Here is a 19,187-nt window from a genome sequence, read left to right as displayed (position 1 = left end):
CAAAATCTTGCTCATCCTTCCGGTGCTTCTGCTTCGACTTACCAAAAGACCTGTTATGTGAATGGCGCCAAGAGGGAGAAACAGGTTTGTGCTCTCTACATCGAGCGCAATTTGGACTTGTGACTTCTTTTGGTGGTCAACGATGTACAGCTTCACATTCCTAAATGGCCATCGGATTCATACGCACATTTCTCACAGGCCTTTGAGTCGTGACCCAAACCCAAATACAGGAAGCATACCTGCCACAGACATTTGTTTACAACCGTCGTAACAAGGCTTAAACCCTGTTGTTTTGGGGGCAGGGGGACATAGTGACCTTTAACACTGAAAAAGTCGTTTTTGCAGAAATAAAACCTTCTCTACTGGCAAGGAAAAAGTGAAGAGCAAGCTCTGGATCCACCGAAAGAAACTGGCGTCAACCGTAGAGTGTATGTGGCTCCATAGTCTCTTCCGGGGAGCATTACAGTCAACACGGAGCTGTACAGTGCCACTAACTGGTGCGCAGGGGCAATTCTGTTTAAATCTTCCACATCAAGTCTGGTGCCTTGGGACATTCTGAAGGTAAGGTATCTGAGCTTAGACGTATCCTTCAGAACCAGTGGATTTAATATTTCCAGTAGGGAAAAAAATTGAATAAGCCAGCTTCTGTTTCTTGTGGTGGTTGGCAGTTAGAAATTTCTAGACTTTTCCTGGCGCCTGTAAGGTCATTTAACAAAGGTGCCCAAAAAACACATCAGTACTGAACTGCACTTGAATAACCAAGCACTAATTTTTCGCACTGGACTTCTTCGTATAGTTGGCAACACAATTTGAATGTTCTACATTGCTTTACTTTTTTTATCTGTTTGAAAAGCAATTTATTCATAAAGTAGAGCACTGAAACTACAGTCCACAAAGAAAACTAGAGGACCTTAACCTCTTTCATTGCAATGACATCAGCCATAACAAGGTAAGTAACTTGGTCTTCTAATGGATACTTCTAACTTAGAAACCTTACTTTGTGAATAAATACCAAACTAGTACATTCCAAGGTTGAGGGCCTATGGAATAGCCTTAACCAGAAAATCAGGCAGGACCAAACGGGTACCATGGGCCTCTCAATCAGGACCATAGTGCATGAACGTATGGAGTGGTACCCCTGTCATGACCTGGCAGATGTCCACAGCTGGCACTCTGCGTGCCATGGCAGTGATAGCAACTTTGGCTGTGTTCGAATGAGCCTTCAGACTCTCAGAGCTTTGATTCTTGGCCACTGTGCAGCAGATTGTTATACAAAGGACTAGAAACCTTGACATGGTCCTTTCTACACTGCCTTACCCTTCTTCACCTCAACGAACACTGCAAAGAGCGGATTGTCCATTCGATGGATGTCATTCGAAGTCCATTCGATGGATGTCGGGGTAAAAAGGTGCTGTTTGGTGGATGAATGGACAGAGCTTGCAGCTCACTCACTCGACAAGCTGAAGTAATTTCTATGAGAAAGACTATTTTGAGAGTCAGTAGATGCAAAGGACAGGTGTGCATCGACTCAAACAGGGTATAGCCGAGAAAGATGAGAAACAAAGTATAGTCCCACTGCAGCATCATAAAAGCCTTTGGTGGAAACATATGAGCCAGACTGTTAAGAAAACACATCTCAACAGAGGGTTTAAATAAGGATGGTTGAACTGGTTATATTACGTTATTAGTATTAGTAGGGTGGTACATCATCCAGCAATGGTCCTAGCGCCCGAGAAGGAGCAGACTCTGCTGTAAGTGGGAGCCCTTTGGGAGATCCAGGTTCTCATTTTGCTTCAGAATTAGAGGACTGATTAGTCCCCTCTGATTGGGAAGGAGAGCTTGTTACAAACTTTGGGAGCGATGTGAAAAAAGCAAGTTGACCTGTTTTGGCAAGCCAGATTCGGGGGACCTAGGTGGGAATTAGGCTAGCCAGGCACAGGTGCCTGACCATTTTTTGGAAGTGTATGCGGTTGTTGAGGTAGGCTGGATCCAGGTTGTGGCTTATAAGTGTAGGTAAGAAGTTAGAAGAGGCTGTGTTTCTGAATTGGGAGACAGCAGAGGTCTCACAGGTGCTTGGTTATGTGAGCTAGCAGTGGTAGGCTGAGCAGGAGTCTAGACATAGCGTTTTGTACCACTTGGAGTCTGTTGGTGAGCTAGGCTGCAATGTCAACATACAGGGAGAGCCATTGTAAAGTCGGCAGGTGATGAGGATTTTGATGACTGCTCTGTGAATGACGATCTGGAGCATTCTGAGGGTGAGGAAGAATGTAGATGAGGCCATGTTGACCTTGCTGGACATGAAGATCTGGTTTTTGATCACAATGACCAGGTTTGGTGGGGAGGGGGGCTAGTTCTAACTCAGCAGGCAACCAAGTCGGTGACCAGAGTGAGGTGTGTTTTTCCCAAACAGTACCACTTCAGTTTTGTTGGCATGGAGTTTGAGGCAACTGCTGCTCAAGCAGTCAGATACTGAGGACATGAAGTTGACAAAGTTGGATTGGATAGTGGGTGTGTCATCCTAGATAGGGACAGAGGATCATTGGGTGCAGTCTGCAAAGGAGATGATGCAAAAACATAGGAGGGGACGAGGGTGTCAAAATGGGCCATGTTAGCGTTACACTGAACACTGTGAGGATCTATGAGAAGTCCTGGGGTAAGCCACATATTAGCATGGGGGCATCGGACTGATCTAGGGCTAGGCTCACAGATGATGCGTGTCCCGAGAGGAAGGAGTAGATCCAGAATACAGATGGACCGCGGAAGCAGGCTTTGTGAAGTTCTTGGAAGAGGATGGTGAAAGACATTGTCAAAGGCCACTGAGAGATTCAGGAGAATGAGGGTTGCTGTGTCTCCCTGGTCAGTGATTAAGTGGATATTTGGTGGCAGCAATGAGGACCATCTCTGTACTATGGTTGGTTTTGAAGCCTGATTGTGATGTGTGAGGAAATAGGCTGCATTATATGGTGTGGTTGTGGGTCCTCAGTGCATTTATAAATGAATCCCTTTAGGTCCAGTAGGTTTAGTCAGCGAACTCGGGTGCAACTCTGTGCGACAGGGCTTGGTTCTTGGTGTTGCACGGTAGCGGTTTGAAGACTTTGGGCTACCAACTTGCCCCAGCAGACTTCTTCAGTTGTTGTGTCCTTGTCCTGCAAACAGGAGGTCAGTCGGCTGGCCCTTTGAACTCTCTTGGCTTGACTGGGCACTGGAGACGGATTCTCCTTGAGTAGAGCATAGCAGGTACAATCCCTCTCTTCGCTTGCCACCAGGTGCAGCAGGTGCAGTATGTCACTGCAGCCTCCCTTTGCTGGTCCCTTGATGCAGCAGGGTTGTCCTTCTTCCGAGCCAGTCGAGATTTGATGTCTGGGTACCAGGAGTGCCCCATTTATGCTCAGAAAGTGCCCTCAGGCTAGGATGCAGTTGGTAGCGAATGGAATACCATGTTCCCTCCCATCTGGCTGTGCAAGGATGTACCATTATGCCCACTCCCAAGATCCTAAGACTACTCTTTTGGTGTACAGACATCCCTAGCCCACCCTCGGAGTGTGGCTAACTCCGGGATACACGTCCCTCCCTCGGTAAACCGGTATGGCAACTGGTTTACCCTCTCTGCCTCCCATCTCAGCCTATTGACCTCAACGATGGGGCAGCCCTCCCCCTGGTGCTACACATCTGCCCTTCAAGAGTGGCATAAGGCCATATGTACGAACACATTTTCCATAGACACCGAATGGGTAAAGCCCTTTGATACATCTGGCCCTTAATCTTTGAAGCCTGCCTTTTGGGCTAACATCCAAATGGCTTCCTGCAGGGGGGAGGTGACACCTCACTGGCTTGCAATCCCTCATTGTTGTTCTCCCTGAGAGTGGCTGGCACGCCTCGCAAGGAGAGCAGAAAGTTATCTCGTGGAGCAGGCTTTGAGATACAAGTCTGGCTTAAAGTAATGAGTTATTTGATACTTCGGAGTGCCCATTTTGGTCGCACCATTAAGGAGTTAGCACAACTTAGGGGTTAGCCTGTAACCCTGAATTCGCCAACTGGGAGACCAAGTGTTTCCACAGTAAAGCTGTACTTTGCGTATTTTACTGCAACGCCTGACACCCGCTCAGCACCTGGGAACACCCTTGACCAGACCTCGTGGTCCGGTTGAGGGTATCCTCCGCAGTATCCTGGCGTTGTAGCACACCAGGGAGGCATTCGGCTTCCCCTGGTGGGCCCGATGATGAAGCATGTCGCCACCCAGGGTGGTGAGTGAGAGCTTCCTTATAAATTCCAATGCGATTTATTAAAGTTCATTTATCCTTTGTATTTGTGCTCACACACTTACTACATGCGACACTCTTTTGTTGTTAGATATAGATTAATCTGGGGGACAGAGTGTCCCCATTCTCTCCCTCTCTCTCTTATTGTTAAAACACACATCCCTGTGTGCCATGCCAACAACCCACTGCCCTGAAATAGATCAGCCACCCCTCTAGCTGGTTACACTATACCATGGTGAGGGGTACCCCTACAGTGTCTAAGCCAATTCCTAGACATTCTAAGTGCAGTAATGCCATTAACAGTATATGGTGCTGGGAGTTTGTCATTACGCACTTCACAGTACCATAATGGCTTTACTGAAAATCGAGAAGTTTGGTATCAAACTTCTCAGTACTTTAAACCCACACTGATGCCAGTGTGGGATTCAATGAAAAATGCACACAGAGGGGCGCTTAGAGATGCCCCCTGAAAAACGACCTAACACTAGTGTCCAGGCGGAGTGGCTGCTCACCAGCTGCCACCACCAGACATGTTTCTGGACCCCTGGGTCGAGAGCCTGCTGCTCTCGGGGGCCTGAAACAATGCACATCCTGGGACGAGGTGCCAAGCCTCCTTCCCAGGATAGGCATGGTCCACGAAGGGGAAACTTCAAAGGCTTGCCACCTTTGTGAGTTTCCCTAGACCGGGTTTCAGGAGCTGGCCCCCACCGGTTTTGCCCCCCACATTGGGCGGGAGAATCAGCGGGAAAACCTATTGAGGAAGAGAGGTGTGCCCACCATAGCCAACCCCACTCCTCAGGTGGGGAAGGCGAGGTGAAGCAGAACTCTCAGTCCCCCAGTCTTGCAGAACCAGAGTGAGGCATATGCCCCCCTCCCACTGGAGGGTGGCGTAATAGGGGGTGTATCCACCCCAAGGAAGGGACTCATTGGTCCCAACATTTACATACCTAGAACGCCTCTAAATCTAGTAATTAGGGGCACCTCTGAAACTTGGCTCCTCAGACAAGCAGTGACCAAGAAGAAAAGAAAAAGAAGGACCGAACATCCGTGCCGAAGCTAAGAAGAGGAGGACGCCCACTGACTTGGCCCCAAGCCCTACTGGCCTGCCCCCACCTCGAACCTGCAGGAACAAAACTCCGGTGTGTCCTGCAGCCAGCAACCTCAAGAACCCCGAGGACCTGCCCTGGCTTCCAAAGAAAAACTCACGATTTGCTCACCCACAGACTCGAGCTCTGGCAAAAACAGAGAGTCTGCACAACTCTGCACCCAAAGCCCATGGCCAGAGTTCGAGTGGCCCAGCACCACGAGGAGGTCTCCCTGGTAATCCTGACCAGAGATCCAGTGATCCCTTAACCTGCCGCAAGCCTCCAGCTGTTGCCTGCAGCCTCAATCCAGAGCGTCTCCCCAACTGCGACCAGGAGCTGGTAAGATCCGACCCTAAAAGACACCCCTGCACCCAACGCCCCACAGCCATGGGTGGCCCCACCGACTGTGTCTAGCCAACCCAACTTACCTCTCCAAGTGGTGGTTGCTCCCAGAATACCTTCCTCCCCAATCCTGCAGTGTGTTTGCAAACCAGAGAATCCCCATTGAAAGTATTAGGGCAACGACACCAAAACAGCACCCTGCACCCGGCCGCCCTAGTGCCACTGAGGGTGTACCTTTGGTGCTAACTTGAACCCCCATTTGCCCAGTATTATTACTGCAAAGTATAAGTCACTACCTGTGTCTGGCTTTCTTGGTTCTGAGAAAGACATATAACTAAAGAATATTTTTATACAAAGCAAATTGGTCTGAGTTCAGTCTTTGAGTGTGAGAAATCCTTTGCTGATTGAGTGTGTACAACAAATGCTTAACACTACCATCTGATACAACCTTACTGCTCACCCACATTAATACAAATAGAGAGTAAGGTGCTATCTACTTTTACTTCTGCCTACATTTGGGGTTCCACTGGACTCTGTGCACACTATACCTCACTTTGGTATAGAATATACAGAGCCAGCTTCCTACATTGAAGTACTACATTTTGGTAGTCCCATTCAAAAGTTATCACAGCTGAGTGTAACCCTGTTTTCGCCAACGAGGCGAACAGTCTCTCTCGCAGCAAAAACAACAATGGCGGGTTTTTATTGCCAGAACATGTAAATCCATGTTCTGCTTTTTATTTGCTGTACCCTATCTTAGTGCTCAATAGGCCTCTGTAGGAGTGACTGACTTTACCACACATGTGCCTTTACAGTGGAGCGATCAGCCTCCCCCCCCCCCCCACACACACACACACTTAAAAAAAAATACTTCTACCCATCCTGTAACCTGAAGAACAAGTTACTTACCTTCGGTAACGCTTTTTCTGGTAGATACAGTATCTGCCTGTGGATTCCTCACCTTGTGAATATCCCCTTGCGTCAGCAACATTCGGAAATTCTTTTTGTAGCTTTGCGCCGATGTGGACGACGTAACAGAGGCACGGCATCGCGTGCGACTCCTCTGACATCACCGACACCATAATAGGCCCACGCCGGCGTGATTACATCAGTTCCGCCCTTTTTTTCCGTGCCTTCGAGGCACACGGACGGACCGACAACAGTAGATATATACACAGTATACAATAGTCAAGATAACACACACAGTGTAAAGACAATGCAGTAATTCAAGTAGAATAAAACACTACTTTTGAGAATAACATATATACATTAAAACATTGCCATTATCTAAGGTATAGAAGAGTGAACAACGGGGAGACGGGTGGGCATGTGAGGAATCCACAGGCAGATACTGTATCTACCAGAAAAAGCGTTACCGAAGGTAAGTAACTTGTTCTTCTGATAGATACATCTGCCAGTGGATTCTTCACCTTGTGAATAGAGTCCCATAGCAGTCCCCACTCCCGGAGGGTGTCCACTGTCCTATACCAGAAAATCCTGGAGGACAGAACGCGCAAAGTGGCCGTCTCTCCTAACCTCGGAATCCAAGCAGTAATGCTTCGCGAAAGTGTGGAGGGAGGCCAAGTCGCCGCTCTACAAATGTCCTCTGCAGGCACACCCCTAGACAAAGTAGATGTTGAAGACTCTAGTAGAATGAGCCCTTATACCCTCTGGAGGTTCCTTACCCGCCAGGGAGTAGCAGATCTTGATGCATAGTATGATCCATCTTGAAAGTGTGCGCTTGTGCACAGCTTTTCCTTTCTTGCAGCCAGCAAATCCAACAAAGAGCTGGTCAACCATCCTGAACTCTCTGGTTCTGTCCAGGTAGAAGCTCACCGCCCTCTTAGGGTCCAAACGGTGAAGTCTCTCCTCCTCCTCGGAAGGGTGAGGGGGAAGATAGAAGGAAGGAAGGAAGGGTAATAGACTGTCCTAGATGGAAGGGAGTCACCACCTTAGGCAGAAAAGCAGCCCTGGTCCTAAGAACCATTCGTTCAGCATGAATGGTCAAGAATGGGGGCTTCGAACTAAGAGCTTGAAGCTCACTTACCCTCCTTGTCGAGGTAATAGCAACCAGGAAGACGGTCTTAAAAGACAAAAGTCTCAAGGGACATTTGTGCAAAGGTTCGAAAGGAGAACCCATAAGGAAAGTAAGCACCAGATTTAAGTCCCATTGAGGCACAATAAAGGGAGTAGGAGAAAATGTATTTGTACGGCCCTTCAAAAATCTTAAAACCACAGGAGATTTGAACAATGACGGCTGATCCAGCAAACAAAGAAATGCTGACAAAGCCGAAAGATAAACTTTGACAGTGGCAACAGCAAACCCTTGCTGCACCAAAGAAAGAGCAAATTGTAGTATATCAGATAAACGAGCCTTCATGGGTCAACAGATGTCTCTCCACACCAAGTGACACATTTAGACCATCTGTATGAATAGATAGATTTGGTGGAATCACGCCTGGCCGACAATGACATCCACCACATCATGTGGGAGAGAAAAGGAAGGTGGGGGGCCCCTCGATCTGAGAGAGGAGATCTGCCCTGAGAGGGAGACGGAGCGGCAGGCACGAGGAGAGGTGGAGAAGATCTGTGTACCACACCCTTCTTAGCCAATCCGGGGCGACCAATATGACTTGGGCCCGGTCTTGGCGAATTTTCCAGTCCCTGAGGAATCAAGGGAATGGGAGGAAACGCGTAAAGGAGTCTTGAGTCCCAACTCAACTGATATGCGTCCCCCAAAGCTCCCTACATCGGATACTGCAGAATGACGGGCAGTGAGCATTCTCGCGAGTGGCGAACAGGTCCACCTGAGGAGTTCCCCACGTCCGAAAGACGTGACTAACTACCTCCGGATGGAGCCTCCACTTGTGGTCGGCTGAGAACTGCCAACTGAGACTGAGACTGTCTGCACGAACGTTCGGAACCCCGGCCAGATGATTTGCCATCAGACAAATCTGATGGTCCTGAACCCAGGACCAGAGACGCAGAGCCTCTCTGTAGAGACACTGCGACCCTACTCCTCCCTGTTTGTTGACATACCACATCGCGGTGGTGTTGTCCGTCAGGACTTGAACCGACCGACAGCGAAGGGAAGGGAGGAAGGCCTTGAGTGCCAAACGTATCGCCCCCAATTCCAGAAGGTTGATGTGAAGCAACCTTTCCTCTGGAGACCAAATACCCTTGACCTCCAGGTCTCCCAGATGAGCACCCCACCCTAGAGTGGATGCATCCGTTATCACTGTGGCCACAGCTGGAGGCAGTTGAAAGGGCTTCCCTTGAGACAGGTTGCCTTCCACTCTCCACCAAGTCAGATCCGCTGCAGTTTCTCTGGAGATCCTCACAGACTCTCTGAGATTTCCGTTGTGTTGATACCACTGCCTGCAGAGGCACCACTGGAGTGCCCCCATGTGCCAGCGTGCATTGTTGACCAACAGAATGCAGGAAGCCATCAGACCGAGTAGGCGAACGACCTTCAGGACTGCAACGACCGCTCCATTGTAAAATAAAGGAATCAACTCCTGTATGTCGCAAATCCTTTGAAGAGGAGGGGGGAATGCACGACACACAGTTGTATCCAGTACCGCACCTATGAACAGGTTGCGCTAGGAGGGCACAGGTGAGATTTGGGCACATTTATCGAAAAACCCAACCTGTACAACAACTGAGTTGTCACTTGCAGATGATGGAGCACCTTCCCTGGAGATTCTGCTTTGATCAGCCAATCGTCCAGATACAGGAATACCGGTATCCCCGATCTTCTGAGATGTGCTGCCACCACAGCCATTACCTTGGTGAAGACTTGAGGCGCAGCAGTAAGACCAAACGGTATAACCACACACTGGTAATGTTGCGATCCTACCGTAAAACGGAGATACTTCCTGTGTGACTGCAGGATAGGGATGTGAAAATATGCATCCTGCAAGTCTATTGACACCATCCAGTCTTCTTCCATCAGTGCCTGAAGAACCTGTGCAAGGTTGAGCATCTTGAACTTCTCCTGTTTTAGGTAAAGGTTCAAGATCCTGAGATCCAGGGTTGGACAAAGTCTGCCATCCTTCTTGGGTATCAGGAAATACCGGGAATAGCATCCCTGACCCCTTTCCTGATCTGGAACCATATCTATCGCACCCTTTCTGAACAGTGTCTGGACTTCCTACTGCAGGAGTAACAGGTGTTCCTCCGTGCAAAAAACCTTGGCAAGGAGGGTAATTCGGAGGGAATCCCCGAAAGGGAAGAGCATACAGATTTTCTACGAGATGAGAACCCAAAGATCTGATGTAACCGATTCCCAATCCCGTAGAAAATACGTACGCCGACCCCCTACAGGACCCGCATGATCCAGAATGGCGGATCTAGGGCTGCTTTTCTGTGGCTGGGGGGTTGGAAGAGGTGGAGGAGGAGGAGGCTTGATGTCCTCGAGGACGAGCTCTTTGCTTACCCCTGTATGACTTATACAGCAGATTTTGCTGTTGAACTTGACGGTAGGGACGAAAAGAAGATCGTCCAAAACCTCTATACCTTTTAGTTGATGAACCTCTGGTCTGCAGCCCCAAAGATTTGGCAGTAGCCCTACTGTCCTTAAATCTTTCCAAAGCTGCATCAGCTTTTTTACCAAATAGTCCCAACACCATCAAAAGGCAAATCCAACAACGCAGCCTGAACATCCGCAGAAAAGTCAGATGACTTCAGCCAGGCAGCCCTTCTAGAGGCAACAGCAGTTCCCATGATGCGAGCAACTGAATCAGCAGTGTCTAGCCCACTCTGAATCACTTGGCGAGCAGCCGCCTGTGCATCGGCCAATACCTCATTAAAATCCTTCCTGTTGTCCTCAAGAATTTTAGGAGCCAACAGCCGTACTGAGTCCATCAGGGCATGTATATATCTTCCCAAAAGGCAAGTGGCATTGGTCGATCTTAAAGCCATACTTGCTGAAGAGAAAGACTTCTTTCGCAGTCTGATCCGGTTTCTTGGATTCCTTATCCCCAGGCACTTGAGGCAATGCACCCACAGTCTTTTTTGAACAGGCTGCCTGAATAACCAGACTTTCAGGCAAAGGATGCGAGGATAAAAATTCAGGATCCCCAGGTGCAACTCTATACCTCCTTGCAAAACTTTTAGCCACAAGCTACGATGGGGGGCAGGAAAGCAAGCACAAGCAACAAGCGGGGGGGAGGCGGGGGGGGGGGGGGGGGGGGGGGGGCAGGACAGCCGCAAGTTAATACCTTCTAAACAGCCCGCACCAGCAGCCACCATGTGAGGCGGGTAATGGCTATTCACGTGCATTGAGATGGAAGCACAATCTATCCCTGCTTCATGAGCCACACAGCGCCAGGCACAGCATTAGGCTCTATGGTGAGGGTTAGCCCGGCACACTCAAGTCGGCGAGATGTTTCCAGTGAAGCTCGTTGTGGCCCCAGTGTAGCGTCCGCTTAGTATCCGATAAGGAGTCCGAGGGCGCTGCAGATGTGTTTTCTCGTGCCGGTGGTATCTATGGGCCAGCACCGCTGCACTCTGCAGCAGACTATGCAGTCCTTACAGGGCGCCACAGGATAACATCATTCTGCCCAGAACTGTCCTCCTCCGCCAGCACACGTTCAGCCACCCGCCACTCTCCCAAATCACCGGTGGGCAGATCGTCCGTTAATGTAGATAGCCCAGGACGCTAGCCCCTCTGGCGCTGCTCATACCTGGACTTCCACACGCGCTCAGTAAGCAGTTGTTCCGCTCTGGCGCCATCAGGGAGAGGCAGCACAGTCCGCAGCGGCTCCGCCAGGCACACCAGGACAGTCTAAACGCCGGCCGCACCGTTCCCACTGCAACGCCAGGTGCCCACCGGCTTCAGATGTGTCCCCACCGCTGCCGATGTCGCCATGGCACACACGAGTCTCGGGAGCACAAGAGGGCTTTGTTGGGTGCTGTACAGTAGGTTGCACACCGAGCGCGCGCGACAGACCCTCGCCAACCTCCCCTGTCGGACTCCGTCTCGGCCTCAGCATGGATGATCCGGCATGCTGCGTCCGCCGCGAACCTCGTGGAAACCGGTGATAACACGCACCAAAGCCCTCGCTGGTTATATAAATGAAATCCGCGTGAGCTGGTGAATCCAATATGTAGCAGTTTTCCGCTGGATGGAGACCAAAAGAAAAGAGGAGCGTAGCTAGGGAACATGCGACCGGTCAGACAACGCCATGAACACCACCATGTTTCTCCAAGGCAAAGCAGAAAAGCCTTGGAGAAACCAGTGTCATTTTTGGATTCGGGGGAGTGGTTTTCTTTCTCTCCTCTTCCCATTGGCTGGAAGGTAAAATTCCAGCCAATGGGAAGAGGAGGGAAAGAAAACAAGAAAGAAGCAAAAAAACACGTCCCCGAATCTGAAAAAGACGGGGCTTGAATGGAGTGACGCCCCTCTCCTCCAATGGCTGGCCTCCGTTTAGGAAGCCAGCCAGTGGAGAAGAGGGGCAGGTTCAAGCCCCACTCTAGGAGACATTAAATCTCGGAACGAGACTGCGCAAGCGCAGCCTACGGTTCGAGACATAAAAAAGCGCAAAAAAGAGGAAAAAGAATAGTATTCTGGATCCAACCACTAGATGGCGGAACAATGCACAAAATGTGGATCCAGAAAAGAGTCACACTCCAAAGCTTTTCTTCAGCTATCTCACAAGAGGTAACAACAGTTTTGGTGCTAATCTGGGTTCAAGAGTTTCTAATATAACTGATACTGATGGTTGAAGTGTTTCCAGAACAATGTCTAGCTTTGCTGCACACCTTGCTAGAACGTCTTGTAAAGTAATAATATCATCCACTGGGGTTGTTCAAGTTGGAGATTGTGCAGGGGACGTAGGCATATGAGCCGACGTCTGTATCCATTTCAGACCGTGAGCGAGTAGTAGATTTTGAGTCACTTCTTAACAGAGAACAAGAAGTAGAAGGAAGTCTAATTCGTGATCTGACAGAATATGTAGTTTTCCATTTTCTGAATGGTGACATGGAAATCGCCTTCGCTATTTTTCTTGGGAGGTGACAAATGAAGTAAAGCCAGAGAAGCCTGAACAGTATCTTCAAAAGGAATAACAGGAATTAAAGGCTTATATGAAAGTGGAGCAAAGCCAGGTGAAGAAGTCTATGAAATTCTAGAAGGGTGAAGATATTGTTTACTTCTTGAGATGGATGTTGGTCATGCACTGAAAATGTGCAGCTTGAGATACTGAAGAATATATAGTCTGTACTGTTGATGGTGATCGAGATCATGCCCTATATATCTGCGAGGGCGACCTAGATCTTTCTTGTCTCTTCAACGTCAATGGTCGTTCGGTAGACACTGTACAGCCCACCTGCAATGGTGAACATGCCAACATCAATGGTGAATGATGGTGTTGATGTCGACTAACCTGAGTTTCGCTTCAATATTGTTGATCATTTTTATCATGGTGAATAGGTCTTTGTTGATGGTTTCATGCGAGTAATCGGCGATCTCAATGTCGTTCTTTGGTGTTGTCTGGAATAATACCATCTTTAGCGAATGATCGTCCTCAGTAACTTTTTTTCTTCTTTATAGAATAGGTTGAGCGATAACTTTATAGCTTCTTTGCCTTCTTTCTTTCCTCTTCTGCCCTTCAAGCATACCTCTTAAGTGAATGCCTTCTCTTCCCTTAAATGTAAATGTTTTTATTTTTTTTTACAAAAGTCATCAACGATACGCACTTTATGAGTGTCTGTGGCGCTGTGATTGAAAATTTAGACAGAAATAGCGGGAAAAATGATTCACTAGACAGGAGATGTGAAAAAATTGAGAGTGAAAGAACAAAGAAACAGATTTTGTTTTTCCGGAATGAAGTTTTTTTTTCTGAGGTGAAAAGCCTCAGCAGTGTTCCTGAAAAAAAAGAACTGAGTGAGAGAGTACAAGGCATGCTGGGTATGGGTGGTGTCTCATAGGTTCCTAAAGGGATAGTCTCTCTTAAATATAAGCCTAATGCCTGCATTTTTACAATCATGTACTTCACCTTTTAATGCTTTGTGGCATGTTTTCTACTGTACTACACCTTGTAGAGCCTTGTGCTATGTTTTCTACTAAAAGATGCTGCAATGCTGTATTATATGTGAAATGGGAGGTTTTTTTCTGAACATTCATGAAAAATTCCATTCGACAAAAAGATCTCAAAGATCCACGGATAAAAACATCCTTTGATACTGTTTACACGAGAAGGAACTTTTTAGTGGTTTTCGGAAGTCCACGCAAATGGCAAGGAACTATACAAGCATTTATGACTATTAACAAAGATCCTACAATGCTGATAGAAATCTAAGTCAGAGTGTGGAAGTTGGCACCTATTTTGGGTCTGCATGTCATTTTTGGAGCAAAACGGGACCAGTGCAGAGCTGAATGGTTCCACTTACCAGCCTGAAGTGGTATTGCTCAAAGGTTTCCAGATCCAGTTTAATGCCTGGGAAGTATTCAAAAGGTGAAGAATCTGCAGTTATCAGTCTTCACCAGAATGTAAACAATATTATCACCAAGGCTGTAGCTTTAAAGACCGCACTCAGCATGGAAGATAGTGAATATATATTTAACATTTTTTTTAGATAATCTTTTAATCACTGTGCTCTCCTTGCAGTTCTGTGAGAAAGATGCAAGCTAGCAACTTCCTTAATCGCAGTAAGGTAGGAAGTCTTTTCATATGGAGGCTATTGCTTAGTGAGATTATGGTTCATCTAAATGTTGCCAGTTTCTTCCACTTATAATTCCGTAATGTAATGATGTATTTATATAGCTCTCACTACCCACATATGGGGAGCTGCAGCGCATATCATGTCCAATGTCAGATTGTTCATCCGGTTCAGCTTACTCCACGCATCCGACCTATAGAGGGAGGGGCTGAAGAGACAGACCTCAAAATTGCAGCGTGCAATTCTGTAAATCATTTCTTTGGATTAGGTTTCTACAGAATAGTAACAATGCAGACATCAATCAAAACAGCCCAATCAAAGATTAATTTCTGTCCGATTTAGTGAACAATTTTCAGAAAATTTATATTTTTTTAGCCTATGTGGACCCTTCCTAATTGTACATCATATATCACTGGTCACCAACTAATGCTGGTGAGTTTGTACGTCTTTTGAAGAGCAGTTGGTTGCTGATGCCAAGTTAGCAAACTTGAGTGACTGAGTAATTGATTGAACCTCAGTTTAACTTAGACTTAAAATACACAAATATTGCTTATTGTCCAACAGGTGCTACAGCTCGGATTCCTTGACCTTGAAGGAGAAAACAGTAAAGGAACTGATTTGTTTATAGCCTGTGTGAAGTAAATAGATCTAGGGGTGGAAATGATGGATCAGGTGTCTCTAGACTGACCACCGCAAATGGTTCTATACACCAAAAGCCAACTATATCACCCAATAACTGCAGTTCAGTTTCTCTGGAGGTCTTTCTTGAAAACCCCTTCATTCTAGATCACAGAAGCACAAGGAGACTTCATACGCTTTCACAGTGCTAGAACAAGTGCGGAGGGAGGGGAATAATACAGTGGCGATTATACCCCTGGCCTGGTGTCTTCTTTCATGCAATTGCGTGGAGTATCTCTGGTGACAAGAAGATGTTGATGGGGATGAAATACTGGCTTTGAGATCCAGGATTTGTAATTCTCTTGAGTTTGAGCGCCTCTGTTCAAGGTCTCCTCCGGCCGGGAGAAGCATTCAGTAGCCACTGGATGGAGAATGAGAATGAATGAATATATATATATATATAGAAACAATAGAACTATTCTTTTCATACCCTTTTCTTATTTTTAATATCTTTCATGAGTGCGGTTAGTTTGCCATCCATACTAAATGTTTTTCAGTTGATTTTCTAAATCAATTGATTCCATCTTCACCTCATTAGTGATTATGTATTTCTCATTTTGTAAAAATGTTTAATTATCGTTTCCTGAAATGCACTTAATGCAAAGTACTGTCCAATTATAGCCAGTTGTAGAGCAAACACTGGTTCGGTGCTGCTTGTGGCATGCAGGTCTTTATCAAGCTGTGGCAACTTTTCCTTAAATGTTTTCCAGGCATCCCCACTCGATTTCCCATGTTTCATGCTTTGGTCGAATTGCGCTCTAGTGGCAGGAGCATATCCAGTGTACACCTCCATTCCTGGTGTGAGTGGCTACCACCATATTGGTCAGCTTTCAGTGGAGACAGACGGTGGTGGAAGTGAGATGTTCTAGTTTGTGATACCACCACCGTCTGTCTCCACTGAAAGCTGGCTAAGATGGTGGTAGCCACTCACACCAAGACCGGCGTTTGCTCTACAACTGGCTAGAATTGGAAAGTACTTTGCATTAAAGTACAGGTCATGCTTATCCACAGAAATTTACATTTCAGCAAATGATCATCAACAAACATTTGTATAAAATGAGTACATCATCACTAATTAGGTGAAGATGGAATCAATGAATTAAAAAAATCAACTGAGAAACATTTAATATGGATGGCAAATTAACGGCACTCATGAAAATGATTAAGAATAAGAAAAGGGTAGGAAAATAATAGTTCTTTTGTTTCAAAGCTAAAATTTAGTTCGGCTTGAGTTTCATGTAAACAGTAAGTAGCTACTTGTATCTTAACTTTGCACTTCTCCATCCTGTACCAGCTTCATAATCCTACTTTACAAATACAATTAGGCTACGTCACACACAACCGTTTGTGGCATCAGATGGACATTGAAAATACCAGGCAAGTTATCAAGTTATATTGCATAGAGTAATACTTCATTTTTCCATTGTTAAGGGAATACATTAACTGTGTGAATCAACAAGTTAAATAAGTGTGAGATGAAGATACTGCTTTTTATTCATACCAAGCGTTGTTGAGAGCTTCTCTTCCAATTTCACCTTTTTTTCACTTTTCACTATTCCTGTAAAGAAAAATAGAAACAGACTTCAACTGAGCAGTTATCCACATCCTTGAGTGTAACCCAGTAATTAACAATACTAGTGTGATACCACTAGAAGATGGCACAAGAAAGCTAGAAGATGTTGGCACATACAACAACAAACTATCTTTTTTTGTCTTTAGTGGACTTCGATTACCTATCAAAGGCATTCCAAGAGATTGTCTGCATGAAGTTAATAGCTTGCCAGCTGTGTGAGTAGATCTCTGCATTCCAAGGCTGCAACTTAAAAAACTATAAACTCGGTTCTTTGAGGCCTGTAATCCGAGAGCACAGGAGCAGCAAACAGCATGGCCATTTGTGAAAAAATGTCCTTTAAAAAATAAAAAACAAATCGCATCTTTTTGACTAACTTCTTTTTTTATTTTCGACACTTTCATTTTTCTTTCCTTCTTTCTCATTTTCAACTTTCTTACTTCTTCCCTATTTTGTGTTTCATTCTTACTCGCTTTACCTTTTTCTTTCTATTCCTTTTTCATTCTTCCACTTGGTTTCTCCTTCCAACTTTCTTTCTCTCATTCGCGGCCTCTTTATTTCTCTGCCTCCTGTTCTCCCATATTTCTTTCTCCTTTTTCTTTGTCCCCCCCAGTCCCTTATCCCTTCTTTTTGCCATATTTTTTTCCCTCCTAATCTTCAATTTTTTGTTTTAGCCTCCCATTTCCTTTTTTCTCATTATCTCTCATTCTACCTCACATTATGGGTTCTTCTCAGCCCCCACCCCTTTTCTTTTTCTCCACCCTCCAAGAGTGCTTAGTTTCTTAAAATAACCTTATGTGGCGCTAGAGGTATATTTCTTAAAGAAATTTACAAAGTTCACATGTAGCTTGCCAAATATATACTAGTAATGATCCTAGTTAGGGGTGCAATGACTATTGTTTAAAGATAACTTTCTGAATTGACTTCATGTGTACATGTATGCTTGGAAATAGGAGCTGTGAGGAGCTGTGTACTTCGGCATTTTCACCTGGCACAACTAAAACTCTATGGCCAACCTTGCCAATATTCCTACAACCAATTCTGCCACCTAAAATCTTTATCCTTAATCATGGAGCTTGAGGTAGGGGGCAGTTTCAGCACATGGCCAAATGGACCTTAGGGTATTAAGTCAGGTAACGGAAGTATTTTGGGAGATTTTTCATCACTTGCATTGTATGGCAAAACAGGCCACAATGAGATACCTCACAGTTTTTATTCAGAAAAAAGACTATGTGGGGAGCACTCTGGTCTTTCAGATTTCAGGTCTTGAGACATTAATGCTATATACTCACTGTAACAAGACCGTGTACTCCAAGGGTAACTTTAAAGCTTCTAGGCCTTTATGTAACCTGTTCTAATACCTATATTAAGCAGCTACTCTGGAAGGTTTTTGTTGATCAGAGGTAGCTCTCACTATAAAAAATGTTGAAGTCTCAAGACCTATAACATTGGTGTTATGGCTAACATTATTCCATAAGTACATTATCCAGTCATCACGTCTTTTAGCATAGCATTTACAACTTCTGTTGAAGTTAATAGGTCAAAAGCACCATACAAAAATAAAACATTGTAATAAACGTGTTAGTTTGCAAGGCCCTCCAGTTTCAATGGCTCAGGACAAAATACTGGACAACCTGAAGCACTAGCTGTAGTATTAACAGTAATTCAAAAATAAAAAGAGTACACAAATCCAACAATAAGGACTCCACAAAAAGCTGACAGTTGAGACAGAGGGTCACAATCCAGTATTTAGGACACAGTTCAATAAATTACAAAACCCATCAAAGTCACTAATATCTTTAATAGTGAATATAGGGCAGGTGTAATAAATAATAAGCTCCCTCCATGAAGTTCCCCAAGGGTACTAATTTATAGAATCTACTTCCTAAAAAGTATTAGCCTCAATAAAATTTGCTGCTAACTCCCGCTCCCTCCGACCCTTCAAACTCAGATTCCATCTTGTTTACACAACTAAATGTTCAAGAGGCATCACAATAAACATGATTCTACAACTTCGAGACAGAGTTGTATGGGTATACACCTAGGAAACCAAGTCAATTAATTTTGTAGTTTGCTAGAGCAACCCATCTTAATGACATTTGGGGGTTTCCTCATGCAAATGGGAAGGAGTTGCTTAAAAAACATGGACCATACTTCCCTGTATAGCTTCCGTTCAGATAAAGGATTTCTAAACGCAAGCATGTAAATTCAAATGCTACATACAGAACCTATAACCAAGGAAGCTGACAAGTTTAGCAAGGCCGAGCTGTAGTAAAAAACCCCATCCCTGTGCTTGTGTCACAAATGTACAGCCAGTCCATGACCTATTATGCTATAGCATATGCCCTCTTATTAATAACATAACAAAGTATTCAGTAACAAAACTTGGAATTAGGGGGCATTTCTGCTTATGCTATCCCACGTAGGTTTGCTTATTTGTAATTATTTGAATATATATGTTATTAAGCTGGCTTTCCACTTTTACTGTCAGCTTGCTTCCACCAAATGTGTTGTTCAAAAACTCCATATTGCTGCAAATGTATTGCACCCTAATCCAGTTTATCAGTGGTGTTGGTCAAGTAGGCATAG

The 19,187-nt window shown here is 45.7% G+C and overlaps 1 protein-coding gene across 7 annotated transcripts in view; it reads right to left on the bottom strand.

Moving 5' to 3' along the window:
- The window catches only part of PHF20L1 (PHD finger protein 20 like 1), a 648,585-nt gene that overhangs the window by 336,822 nt on the left and 292,576 nt on the right, over window positions 1-19,187 (bottom strand). For all 7 annotated transcript variants that reach the window (XM_086966240.1, XM_086966239.1, XM_086966235.1 and 4 more), the window contains one exon: window positions 16,530-16,586. In XM_086966240.1, the coding sequence (XP_086822366.1) occupies window positions 16,530-16,586 (57 nt within the window). The remainder of the gene's footprint in view (window positions 1-16,529; window positions 16,587-19,187) is intronic.

Source organism: Lissotriton vulgaris, chromosome 4_1 (genome assembly GCF_964263255.1).
Source record: "Lissotriton vulgaris chromosome 4_1, aLisVul1.2, whole genome shotgun sequence".
Lineage (NCBI taxonomy): Eukaryota > Metazoa > Chordata > Amphibia > Caudata > Salamandridae > Lissotriton > Lissotriton vulgaris.
Note: the sequence above shows the minus strand (reverse complement) of the source record. Positions and strands in the feature narration are given on the sequence as shown.